At 44.3% G+C, this 12,961-nt stretch overlaps 2 protein-coding genes across 3 annotated transcripts in view; one reads left to right on the top strand and one right to left on the bottom strand.

Moving 5' to 3' along the window:
* The window catches only part of LOC123068540 (probable LRR receptor-like serine/threonine-protein kinase At3g47570), a 9,040-nt gene extending 1,191 nt beyond the window's left edge, over nt 1-7,849 (top strand). The window contains exons 2-3 of one of the 2 annotated variants that reach the window (XM_044491132.1): nt 6,668-7,506; nt 7,605-7,849. In XM_044491132.1, the coding sequence (XP_044347067.1) occupies nt 6,714-7,506; nt 7,605-7,795 (984 nt within the window). In that variant the 5' untranslated portion in view covers nt 6,668-6,713 and the 3' untranslated portion in view covers nt 7,796-7,849. Of the gene's footprint in view, nt 1-6,429; nt 7,507-7,604 lie in introns of those variants that run through there. The other variant, XM_044491131.1, reaches the window with a different exon arrangement.
* A 2,777-nt stretch (nt 7,850-10,626) lies between these two features.
* On the bottom strand, nt 10,627-12,662 carry LOC123068541 (thylakoid lumenal 15 kDa protein 1, chloroplastic; the record flags this gene model as incomplete). The annotated part of the gene is given in 7 exon segments (XM_044491133.1): nt 10,627-11,008; nt 11,143-11,203; nt 11,479-11,560; nt 11,809-11,870; nt 12,022-12,094; nt 12,315-12,410; nt 12,479-12,662. Coding segments are annotated over 7 exon segments (597 nt in total). The 3' UTR covers nt 10,627-10,956.
* Between the last annotated feature and the right edge of the window lie 299 nt (nt 12,663-12,961).

Below are 12,961 nucleotides of genomic sequence, written 5' to 3' on the forward strand. Positions count from 1 at the left end.
GACAACGGGGCGGGGCGGGGCGCGGCGACGGGGACGACGGGGACAACGGGGACGGGGATGGCCGGGGTGGCGGCGTCGACGGGGGCGACGACGAGGGGCGGGGACGGCCGGGGTCGGCGACGAGGGGCGGGGGCGGCGAGGATCGGGGCAGGGCGGCGCGACGGAGGGAGGAAACAGAGGGAAGAACAGAGAGGAAAACTGAATTTTTTTCAAGTGTGGTATATATAGGATGGACCTTTAGTACCGGTTGGAGCCACCAACCGGTACTAAAGGTCTGTTTTGGCCAGGCCAAGCGGCGGGAAGCGCACACCCGTACCGGTGGTGGCTCCAACCGGTACTAAAGCCCCCCCTATAGTACTGGTTTGTGCCACCACCCGGTACTAAAGATGGTGCGCTGGCGCAGTGCGGTGCGGCAAGTTTAGTCCCACCTCGCTAGTCGAAGGGCTACCGCGGTGCGGTAGCTCTCTCGAGCTCCTCTCCTAAGCAGGCCTACTGGGCCTACCAATTCATTGCTGCCATGTGGGCCTACTGGGCCTTTGCGGGCCTGCATCCTGGCCCAACAAAAGGTTGAGTTTCTAGTCGTATGCAGGCCGCTTTGGCCCAGTAGGCGGGCTTTTTTTATTTTCTTAAATTTTTTTGCTTTTTTATTTGTTTTATTTATTTTTGAGTTGTTTTTTGCTGTATTTAGAGTTTCTTTGTGAATATTTTTGCTTTAGGTACAAAAATTTACAAACTTTGATCTGTTAGTGCCGGTAGTTTTTAAATTTGAATAGTTTAAATTTTGAATTATTTGAAATTTGTGTGAATCATTAGTTTGTGAATAACTTAACTTTGGAAAAAGATTTTTCAGTGATTCTTTTTTCTTATGTTTAATATTAGTGTGTTTTATCATTATATTCAATTTGGTAATGCTTACGTTATTTAAAAAATGAAACGCCTTTGTAACATTTCAATTTTCGTCGGAAACCCTGATACTTCGAAAAAGATTGTCCATTTTGTACACGAAGTGTATCCAGTTTTTGTCGTAACCCTCTCTACTTTTTTGCACATGCTATTTGTATGAAATTATGATACCATGCCAACTTTTAACCTTTTCTGAGTTCACTTCAAATGCTTTTCAATTTCAGGGTCATTTAGCTGGAAAAAAATCAGTAAATGCATGAAAAAGAATTTATTTGCACATAAAATTTCTTCGCGTTTCAAATGCCAAAACACATAATTAACTACCCTAACTATTACAGACATTCCCTCCTGGGTGTGAAACACAGAAGAAAGTGATGATAGTGAAGCCGATCACATCCCAGATATTTGGGTGTGAAACTTTTTCTTCTCGTGTGTCCCTTTGCGCCGTCGCCAGGGAAAATCTTCATCATTTAACTGGATGCTCGGGTCAATATTCACTGTAAATGGAGCAATTTCATCAAACTTTTCATAATCTTCTGACATGTCTGTCTTGTCATCCACTCCCACGATGTTTCTTTTTCCTGAAAGAACTATGTGGCACTTTGGCTCGTCGTATGATCCATTCACTTCCTTATCTTTTCTTTTTCTCGGCCTGATAGACATGTCTTTCACATAAAAAATCTGCGCCACATCATTGGCTAGGACGAATGGTTCGTCTGCATACGCAAGATTGTCATTCCGTACTGCGGGTCTTCCGTTACCCCGCCTCGTGTCATATTGACCCATTTGCACCGAAACAAAAGGACCTTCAAATCACCTGATCCATAGTTAAGTTCCCATATGTCCTCTATGTAACCATAATATGTTTCCTTTCCCGTGTTGGTTGTTGCATCAAAGCGGACACCGCCGTTTTGGTTGGTGCTCTTCTTATCTTGGGCGATCGTGTAAAATGTATTCCCATTTATCTGGTACCCTTTGAAAGTCATTATATTCGAAGATGGTAACTGGGACAGCGAGTACATGTCATTTTGAATATCGCCATCATTAAGGGCACGTTTCTGCAACCAACCGGCGAAAGTCCTCGTTTGTTCGCGTGTAATCCAGTCGTCAGACTTCTCTGGGTGTTTGGACTGTAGAAAATTCTTGTGTTCCTCCATATACGGAGCCACCAAGGCGGAATTCTGTAGAACTTGTGTAGTGTGCTTCAGTGAGAGAATGCCCGTCCATACATATTATTTGATGCCCTCCTAGCGTGCCTTTTCCTTCCAGTCTGCCCTTATGCCGCGATTCAGGAACACCAATCGGCTTAAGGTCAGGAATAAAGTCAATACAAAACTCAATGACCTCCTCATTTTCATGGCCCTTCGAGATGCTTCCTTCTGGCCTAGCACGGTTATGAACATATTTCTTCAAGACTCCCATGAACCTTTCAAAGGGGAACATATTGTGTAGAAATACAGGACCCAAAATGTTAATCTCTTCGCAAAGGTGAACTAGGACGTGCGTCATGATGTTGAAGAAGGATGGGGAACACCAACTCGAAACTGACAAGACATTGCACCAAATCATTCTGTAACCTTGGTATGATTTCTGGATCGATTACCTTCTGAGAGATTGCATTGAGGAACGCACATAGCTTCACAATGGCTAATCGAACGTTTTCCGGTAGAAGCCCCCTCAATGCAACCGGAAGGAGTTGCGTCATAATCATGTGGCAGTCATGAGACTTTAGGTTCTGGAACTTTTTCTCTGCCATATTTATTATTCCCTTTATATTCGACGAGAAGCCAGATGGTACCTTCATGCTGAGCAGGCATTCGAAGAAGATTTCCTTCTCTTATTTGGTAAGAGCGTAGCTGGCCTGACCCTGATGTATGTCGTCTTTTCCGTGCATACGTTGCTGGTCCTCCCGTGCATCTGGTGTATCTTTTGTCTTCCCATACATGCCCAAAAAGCCAAGCAGGGTCACACAAAGATTCTTCGTCACGTGCATCACGTGGATTGCGGAGCGGACCTCTAGGTCTTTCCAATATGGCAGGTCCCAAAATATAGATTTCTTCTTCCACATGGGTGCGTGTCCGTCAGCGTCCTTTGGAATAGGTTGTCCGCCAGGACCCTTTCCAAAAATTACCTTCAAATCCTTGACCATATCATGTACATCAGCACCAGTACGGTGGCGAGGCTTCGTCCGGTGATCCGCCTCACCTTTGAAATGCTTGCCTTTCTTTCTTATGGGATGCCTGCTCAGAAGAAATCGACGATGTCCCAGGTACACATTCTTCTTACAACTATTCAAATATATACTGTCGGTATCATCCAAACAGTGCGTGCATCCGCGGTATCCCTTGTTTGTCTGTCCTGAAAGGTTACTGAGAGCAGGCCAATCATTGATGGTCACGAACAGCAACGCCTTTAGGTCAAATTCTTCCCCCATGTGCTCATCCCATGCATGTACACCTGTTCCATTCCACAGTTGCAAGAGTTCTTCAACTAATGGCCTTAGGTACACATCAATGTCGTTGCCGGGTTGCTTAGGGCCTTGGATGAGCACTGACATCATAATGAACTTCCGCTTCATGCACAACCAAGGAGGAAGGTTATACAAACATAGAGTCACATGCCATGTGCTATGGTTGCTGCTCTGCTTCCCAAAAGGATTAATGCCATCTGCGCTTAGACCAAACCATACGTTCCTTGGGTCACCTGCAAACTCCTCCCAGTACTTTCTCTCGATTTTTCTCCACTGTGAACCGTCAGCGGGTGCTCTCAACTTTCCGTATTTCTTACGGTCTTCTGCGTGCCACCGCATCGCCTTCGCATGCTCTTTGTTTTGGAACAAACGTTTCAACCGTGGTATTATAGGAGCATACCACATCACCTTGGCGGGAATCTTCTTCCTGGGGCGCTCACCCTCGACATCACCAGGGTCATCGCGACTGATCTTATAACGCAATGCACCGCATACCGGGCAAGTATTCAAATCCTCGTACTCACCGCGGTAGAGGATGCAGTCATTAGGGCATGCATGTATCTTTTGCACCTCTAACCCTAGAGGGCAGACAACCTTCTTTGCTTCATACGTACTCTCGGCAATTCGTTGTCCTTTGGAAGCATATTCTTTATCATTACCAGCAACTTTCCAAATCTCTTGTCAGATACACCATTCTCTGCCTTCCATTGCAGCAATTCAAGTGTGGTGCCCAACTTTTTTTTGTCAGCTTCGCAATTCGGGTACAACAATTTCTTGTGATCCTCTAACATGCGTTGCAACTTCGTCCTCTCCAGATCACTTGCGCAGTTTCTCTTTGCATCGGCAATGGCCCGACCTAGATCATCAGCGGGCTCATCTGCTGCCTCTTCTTCAGCTTCTTTCTGCATTGCCGGCTCAGCTTCTTCCCCCATTGTTGTATCATCGTATTCAGGGAACCCATGGCCAGGATAGCCGTCGTCGTCCTCTTCTTCTTCATTGTCTTCCATCATAACTCCTATTTCTCCGTGCTTGGTCCAAACATTATAGTGGGGCATGAAACCGGACTCAAATAGGTGAACGTGAATGGTTCTTGACGTAAAGTAACTGTGACCATTCTTAAAACCAGCACATGGACAAGGCATAAAACCATCCGCCCGCTTGTTTGCCTCAGCGGCAAGCAGAAAAGTATGCACGCCATTAATGAACTCGGGAGAGCATCTGTCATCATACATCCATTGTCGGCTCATCTTCATTACACAACACCGAATAGACCAAATTAATACAAGTTCATACATAAAGTTCATATACAACACTTAATTAAATGCAACATACAAATAACTCTCTAGCTAAAGAATTTAAATGCAACAACAAATGCGATGAAGATCGCAATTAAGGTAACAATTGATCCAACAGCATAATGATACCAAGCCACACTATCAATGGCATATTTTCTAATCTTTCTAATCTTCAACCTCATTTTCTCCATCTTGATCTTGTGATCATCGACGACGTCGGCAACATGCAACTCCAACTCCATCTTCTCCCCCTCAATTCTTTTCAATTTTTCTTTCAAATACTCGTTTTCTCTTTCAACTAAATTTAACCTCTCGACAATAGGGTCGGTTGGAATTTCCGGTTCACATACCTCCTAGATAAAAATATCTATGTCAACTTGATGGGCATAATTTGTCATAAACACGAAATGCAACAACTAGTTTTAAAAGAGAATATACCACATCCGAATCATAACAAGGACGAGGGCCGACGGGGACGGATATCAAAACCATGGCACTATGTATAACAAACAAACGTACAGGTAAGATAATTATACGAGTAACTATATATCCAAATCACATAAACATCAATTTGGTAATGTAAAACATTCATGAACAAGAGCCTCACCAAAAGGTGGTGCCGGCGACGGGACGGTGCGGGCGATCGACGGTGGTTACGACGGAGATTTAGAAGGAAATAAGTAAACCACACCTACATATGCAAACTAAGTGTTATTTTTGTGCTCAAATTGCATATAAATCAAATACTAGCAAATATAATTATTCCTCCCAAATTAATCGCTATACAAAGCATTGCAAGAGCTAATCTAGCAATGAGAGTTGAAAGGACAAAGTTGCTAACCTTTGTGATCATTTGAATGGATGGGGGCCTTCAAATCTTGACAAATTTTGGGCAAAATTTGTGAGGAGCTCGAGGAGAGAGGGGGAAGAACAGAGGAAGTGAGGGGAAAGGGGAAGAACACAGTGGCTCGGGGGGACGAAGGGTTTATGTACGTCGACCTTTAATACTGGTTCGTGCCACGAACCGGTACTAAAGGTGCTGGACGGGCCCCAGACTGACAACACCCTGCCACCACCCTCTTTAGTACCGGTTCGTGGCACGAACCGGTACTATAGGTTCGCCACAAACCGGTACTAATGAGAACGGCCGGCTAGCCGTTGGAACCGGCACTAATGGACACATTAGTGCCGGCTCAAAACCCAACCGGCACTAATGTGTCTCATATTAGGTCCTTTTTCTACTAGTGTAGGTAACCTTTCCAATCAGCTCCAATATCTATACTTTGGGGAAAATCAACTAACGGGAGAATTTCCTTCCGGCATAGCAAACCTTCGCAACCTCGTTGTTGTATCATTGGAAGTGAATCACTTTACAGGTGTGGTTCCAGAGTGTATTGGCACTCTCAAAACTTTACAGCAAATAGGTTTAGGGGAAAACTTCTTTACGGGGGTCATCCCATCATCCATGTCAAACTTGTCTCGTTTAGGAGGGCTCTATCTACGATCAAATCAATTCACTGGCCACATACCACCAAGCTTTGGAAACTTTCCGATGCTTCAATATTTGCACATCTCTAAAAACAGCCTTCATGGCAAGTTTCCGATGGAGATCTTCAAAATCCCATCAATAATTGGAATTGTCTTATCTTCCAACAAGCTTGATGGACAACTTCCTGCCAACATTGGCAATGCCAGACAACTTGTATATTTTCAAATTTCGACAAACAAACTATCCGGAGATATCCCAAACACTCTAGCTGGTTGTGAAAGCTTACAAGACATTGAGTTAGACTCGAATATGTTCAGCGGAAGCATTCCGACTTCGTTAGGCAACATAAGTAGCTTGATATTTCTGATTTTTTCTACCAATAACTTAACTGGGTCAATACCAACATCTCTTGGCAACCTAGAACTTCTTGTGGCACTTGATTTTTCATTCAACCATCTTATTGGCGAGGTTCCAACTAATGGGATCTTCAAGAATGCAACTGCTGTGCAGATTGACGGAAATCAGGGGGCTTTGTGGTGGTGTAGTGGAGTTACACATGCTACCATGTTCTGTTCTACCTTCAAAGTCAACTAGGCACAAGAAATCTTTGGTGCTCAAACTAGTTATCCCAATAGCCAGTATGGTGTCACTTGCTATGCTGATATTTGGCATACTGCTTTTGAGAGGAAAACACAAGACACAATCTGTATTGGTGCCATCATTTGCTACAAAATTTCCAAAAGTATCTTTCAATGATGTAGCGACAGCAACACAGGGATTCTCAACATCCAACTTAATTGGCAGAGGGAAATACAGTTCTGTATATCAAGGAAAACTAGGAGAGGAAGAAAATGAGGTTGCCATAAAAGTCTTCAACCTAGAGACAAGAGGAGCACACAAGAGCTTCATTGCAGAATGTAAAGCGCTGAGAAATGTTCGGCATCGCAATCTGGTGACTATCCTAACCGCATGCTCGAGCATTGATTCTAAGGGCAATGATTTCAAGGCCCTGGTCTATGAGCTCATGCCACAAGGAGACTTGCATAAACTGCTATACTCGACTCGAGATTATGAAGGCTCTTCAGATTTGAACCACATTACAATGGCCCAAAGGATGAGCATTGCGGTGGATGTAGCGGATGCATTGGAGTACCTACATCACAACAACCAGGAAACAATGGTTCATTGTGATTTGAAACCCAGTAACATTCTTCTACATGACAATATGACAGCTCATGTTGGAGACTTTGGCCTGGCAAGATTCAAGGTTGCTTCCACAGCATCATCTCTTGGAAACAATAACTCTTCTTCACTTGCAGTAGTGGGAACGATTGGATATGCTGCTCCAGGTAATAATATTTTTATGTCTGGTGTTGCTATATTTTTCCGCATCTATGTTGACCAGCGAAAGCGAAATTGACTTGTCCTTTTATTCATTGATCTGTAGAATATGCATGGGGTGGTCAAGTTTCAACCGTCGCAGATGTTTACAGCTTTGGTGTCGTTCTCCTCGAGATATTCATTCGAAGAAGGCCAACTGATGACATGTTTACTGATGGACTAAGCATTGTGAAGTTTACAGAGGCCAGCTTCCCTGATAGGGTGTTGGAGATTGTTGACCCCCAGCTACTAAAATAGTTGGATTTTTTTTTAGAAAAGGGGGGGCTCCCCGGCCTCTGCATCAGAATGATGCATACGGCCATAAATATAAGTAAAAAGGTTTTACAAAGTCTGAAAGTCTGGAAATGTAAATAGAGGGAAGCTCACACAGAGCCTCGATGCAAACATAACAAAGGCCACAAAGCCACAACCGGCTGGCAGAAAAAAGATAGGAAAACTAATCGCCTATCCTATTACACGACCGCCATCCAAATCGGTTGAAGATATCCCGCGCAACCATCTCCCACCGGACAGACCCAGTAACCAAACGCTCCCTGGCCGCCATCGGAGTGACTAAGGACCACAAACGGATCAGCGCCGTAGCACGGAATAAAACCTGCAAAAAATGAATAGTTGTTGTTCTGTTAAAAGCCAAATCATTCCTGCAGTTCCAAATTGCCCATAACAACGCACATACTCCAACACGAATGTGTCCAGCGGTTTTGGACTCTATCCCAGCCAGCCACGTTCCAAACAACGAACCTACCGAGTCCGGTGGAGTAATGTTAAAGGCAATTTGCATCGTGCGCCATAAGACTCTCGCCAATGGGCACTCGAAGAAGAGGTGCTTAATGGTCTCGTCCTGATCACAGAAGCTACACCTAGTAGAGCCAGTCCAATTGCGCTTAACCAAGTTGTCCTTTGTTAAAATGACTTGTTTATGTACAAACCACATAAACACTTTAATCTTCAAAGGAACTTTAACTTTACAAACATGTTTGGAATTAGGAATGACGCTAGAGTTAATGACATCGATATACATCGACTTAACCGTAAACACTCCAGACCCAGTAAGTTTCCAACACAATTGATCGGGCTGATGAGCTAACTGAACCTCCATCAGTCTAGTCACCAGATGAAGCCAAGCTCCCCACCTATCACCAATAAGCACCCTGCGAAACTGGATATTAAGGGGAACGGACTGCATAATCGTTGCAACCAGCGCGTCACGTCGTTGAACAATACGATACAGGGACGGATACTGTAACGCCAATGGTGTATCACCAAGCCACGTATCCTCCCAGAAACGGGTATTATTACCATTACCGACGACAAACTTTGTTCTATTAAAGAAGGCGGCCTTAACTCTCATAAGCCCCTTCCAAAACGGCGAGTCCGTTTGTCTCACGGTCACCTGTGACAAAGTCTTGGACTGCAGATACTTGTTACGAAGAATCTGTTCCCACGTTGCGTCTGTCTCAACAGATAACTTATACAACCACTTACTGAGAAGGCATCTGTTCTTGACCTCAAGATTCTCAACACCCAGACCCCCTTGGTCCTTTGGTCGACAGATTACATCCCATTTGGCAAGTCTGTACTTTCTCTTAAGATCATCACTCTGCCAAAAAAATCTTGATCAGTAAAGGTTCAGCCTTTTCCGAACCCCAACTGGCACTTGGAAGAATGATAGAAGGAACATCGGCATACTCGTGAGCACTGAATTGATAAGAATCAGCCGGCCTCCATAAGACATGAGTTTGCCCTTCCAGCAACTGAGTTTTTTCTCAAACCGATCCTCGATGCACTTCCACTCTCTGTTTGTTAGCTTACGATCGTGAATGGGTATACCTAGGTACGTGAAAGGTAAAACCCCTAACTCACAACCAAACAATTGCCTATAAGCCTCTTGTTCCTCCTTGGCTCTACCAAAGCAGAACAACTCGCTTTTGTGAAAGTTAATCTTTAATCCGGACAATTGTTCAAATAAGCATAACACTAGCTTCATATTTCTCGCTTTTACCAAGTCATGCTCCATAAATATGATATCATCAGCGTACTGCAGAATGGAGACACCCCCGTCAACCAGATGAGGCACCAAGCCACCCACCTGACCAGCCTCCTTTGCCCTTCCTATAAGAATTGCCAACATGTCCGCCACAATGTTGAACAAAACAGGAGAAATCGGATCACCTTGCCTCAGGCCTTTGTGTGTCTGAAAATAATGACCTATATCGTCATTCACTTTAATTCCAACACTTCCTTTTTGCGTGAAGGATTCTACCTGGCGTCGCCAAGCTTCATCGAATCCCTTCATACGCAAGGCCTGTTGAAGGAAGGGCCATTTGACTTTGTCATACGCTTTCTCGAAATCCACTTTGAAAATAACCCCGTCCAGCTTGTGGATCTCATGGAGTGTTTCATGAAGGACCACAACCCCTTCAAGGATGTTCCTGTCCGGCATGAAAGCAGTTTGGGTAGGCTGTACCACCGCATGCGCAATCTTTATGAGCCTATTAGTCCCAACCTTGGTAAAGATTTTGAAGCTAACATTCAGAAGACAGATGGGCCTGAATTGCTCAATTCTCACAGCCTCTGTTTTCTTAGGGAGAAGGGTTATCGTCCCAAAATTCAACTGGAAAAGCTGAAGCTGTCCAGAGAAGAGATTATTAAACAGAGGCAACAGATCCCCCTTAATAATATGCCAGCATTTTTTATAAAACTCTGCCGGAAAACCATCAGGGCCCGGTGCCTAAAAGAGTTGGATGAAACTCCAATAGCCTTCAAGGAAAAACATGTACATTGTCTGCTATCTGTGCTAAATGTTGGCCTTTGCTGCACTAAGACATCCCCGGGCGAACGCATCAACATGCAAGAGGTAGCTGCCAAGCTACATGGAATCAAGGATGCATATCTCAGAAGCAGTGCCGTTGCTTCAGTAGCAGTACCTGAATAATTAACTTGTTTGTGCAATTTGTTGTGTTTATCACGCACCATGCAAGCAAGGACCGGCCCAACTAGTATTGAATAAGTATTGCCTCTGATGTGTTACAGCATCGGCCCAACTAGTGCATTCAGGAAAAAATAGATGAATGGAATTTCCATGTATCAATATTATTATCAAAGGAATATATATTTGAGTGTTTTTTTTTGTCACACCTAACAGCTTTAACTTTGTTACGTACACTTCGGCAAAACTAACCCTGGACTAAATATGCCTGACAGGCTAACACCATCCGAGTAAGCACTTGATTTCCCAGCAACTATTCACCCGATACATATATTCTTTGTGTGTTCACGGAACTCTCTCCACCCTGGAAGATATAAGAAAAATAAAGAGAGAAACATGGTAGTACTATTCGAGAACTAAATCAACCTCTGAATTCTCTAGTCTCCCCATTCTCCTTCATTTATGTTCATTATTTGCAGAAGAGAGTCTCCTTCGTAGCGTTCCCGGTAGTTGTATTCACCCTGGTGCACATCAATTGCAAAAATTAATAAGAACCACGAAATGTCTTCATCACGCACAAAATGGAAAATGGAAAATGGGAGATTAGATGGATGAATAATTCTTGAATATCGACATTGGCCGGCTTTCCTCTTACCCATCAGCAATTTTGCAGAGGTAGTCCCGTTGGTCGTCTCGTAGTGGAACATCGGTAAAATCTGCAAAGGGAAAAATGAGAACAACATGACCTGGTGATGCCATAATGCATTAATACAAGAACCTTCGATCGACTGCAATCCTATTCATAGATTGAGATTGAATTGAAGTAGTTAAATTTTCCGTTTTGCTCATTTGTTTCAGAATGGTGTGGCTAGAACATTTTTTACATTAGGAACAGAGGTTTTAAGATGATGGCATGACATTAATCACATGGTAATAATCCAAATACGTTGAGAATTCAGACAGGGCTTGGAGATAAACAGTTAGCACTTGCCTGCCCCGTATATGTTGGAACCTTTGAAAGAAGTGTTCCCTGTCACAAGTGCCCCTTCCAAGTTGGCATTTGTTAAGTTTACCTGCAGAATGGAACAAGACAAGCCAAATCACAAGATCGCTGTAAAGCCATTTTCCAAAATTAAGGCAGAGCGCAATAATCAATTAAGAAACAAAAGAAGTACTGCTAGTCTGATGCTGTGATGAGACAGGAACAACATAATAAGTTCTGTGTGATGGTCATTCAACCGAATAGATAGTTTCCAGCAAAATTCAGGCCAGCTATGTTACCGCTTATCCTGAACCCAACGATTACTGTGAAGGAATGTACCTTTGTTACATTTGCCAGCGAGAAATCGGCGTTTCTAAGGTCGGCGTCGGAGAGATCAGCGCCTGAATTCACCATGAAACAGTCAAAACATTGCGATATCACTATGGCTTCAGAACTTCACACTTGACTGTAGACAAGCATCACAACTAGTGTCTGTTGGAAGCTGGAACAGCTGAGAAGATCAAGAATAAGTGCAAACCCGTAGGCTGCTACCTGTCAGGTCCGCATCAAAGAAGCTGGCGCCGAGCAGGTTTGCGCCTTTGAAGTTGGTCTGCCGCAGGATAGACTGCAGAAAGAAACGCAAATTCAGATAAATCATCAAAATTCAGAAATACTCTGAACATTCAGATGTTCTGTTCTATCTCTAGTTCTCTACATGCTAGAAACTTCAGTCAGAACTTGCTGTTGATATAACTGGAAGAAGAAATCTGAGGCATGATCACATCATTTCGAGTGAAACAATTTGTAAAAATCGATGGGAAGGGGAGGTGAGAGTAGTTAGGTACGGTCTTGAAGTCCTGCTTGATGAGCGTCTGGCCGCTGAAGTCCTTGCCGGTGAGGTCCTGCCCCCGCGTCACCTGCTGCCCGTACGGCCCGCCTCCCTGCATCCACCCACACGCCATTAACGCCACCTCAATCGGTCGACCGGTACAAATACAATACAACTAACCCTGAACGCGAGGGCCGGGTCGGCGACGAGCAGCGAGGCGGCGACCAGCGCGGCGGCGCCGGCGTTGGCGAGGTGGAAGTGCAGCGAGGAGGGGGCGCGCCATGCCGGCTGCTCCGTCGTCGCCGGAGGGGACGGGGCGAGCTTGAGAGCGCCGAGGATTGACATGGCCATGACGAGCTAGCTTCTGGCTGCCTGGCTGGCTGTTGTCGCGTTCTCTCTTTTTTGAGCTACATCGACGAGTTTATCCGCCTTATCTTTATCTGGTTGCCACGATGCTTGCTTGGCCAATCAGACGACTGCCACGATGGCCAGTTCTCCTCTTCTTCCATTTTTTTTCTCTTTCTATATAAATTTCGATGGATGAGTCTACTCATCATTGATCAGAACTCAAAAGCGTTTTTTTCAATTAAAAAGTTCAAACAAGTGTTCTTCCTCTGTTTAGTTTATATGTACTGTATAATAATAACATGGAATTTTTATTAT

This window comes from Triticum aestivum, chromosome 3B, assembly GCF_018294505.1.
Source record: "Triticum aestivum cultivar Chinese Spring chromosome 3B, IWGSC CS RefSeq v2.1, whole genome shotgun sequence".
Classification (NCBI taxonomy): Eukaryota; Viridiplantae; Streptophyta; class Magnoliopsida; order Poales; family Poaceae; genus Triticum; species Triticum aestivum.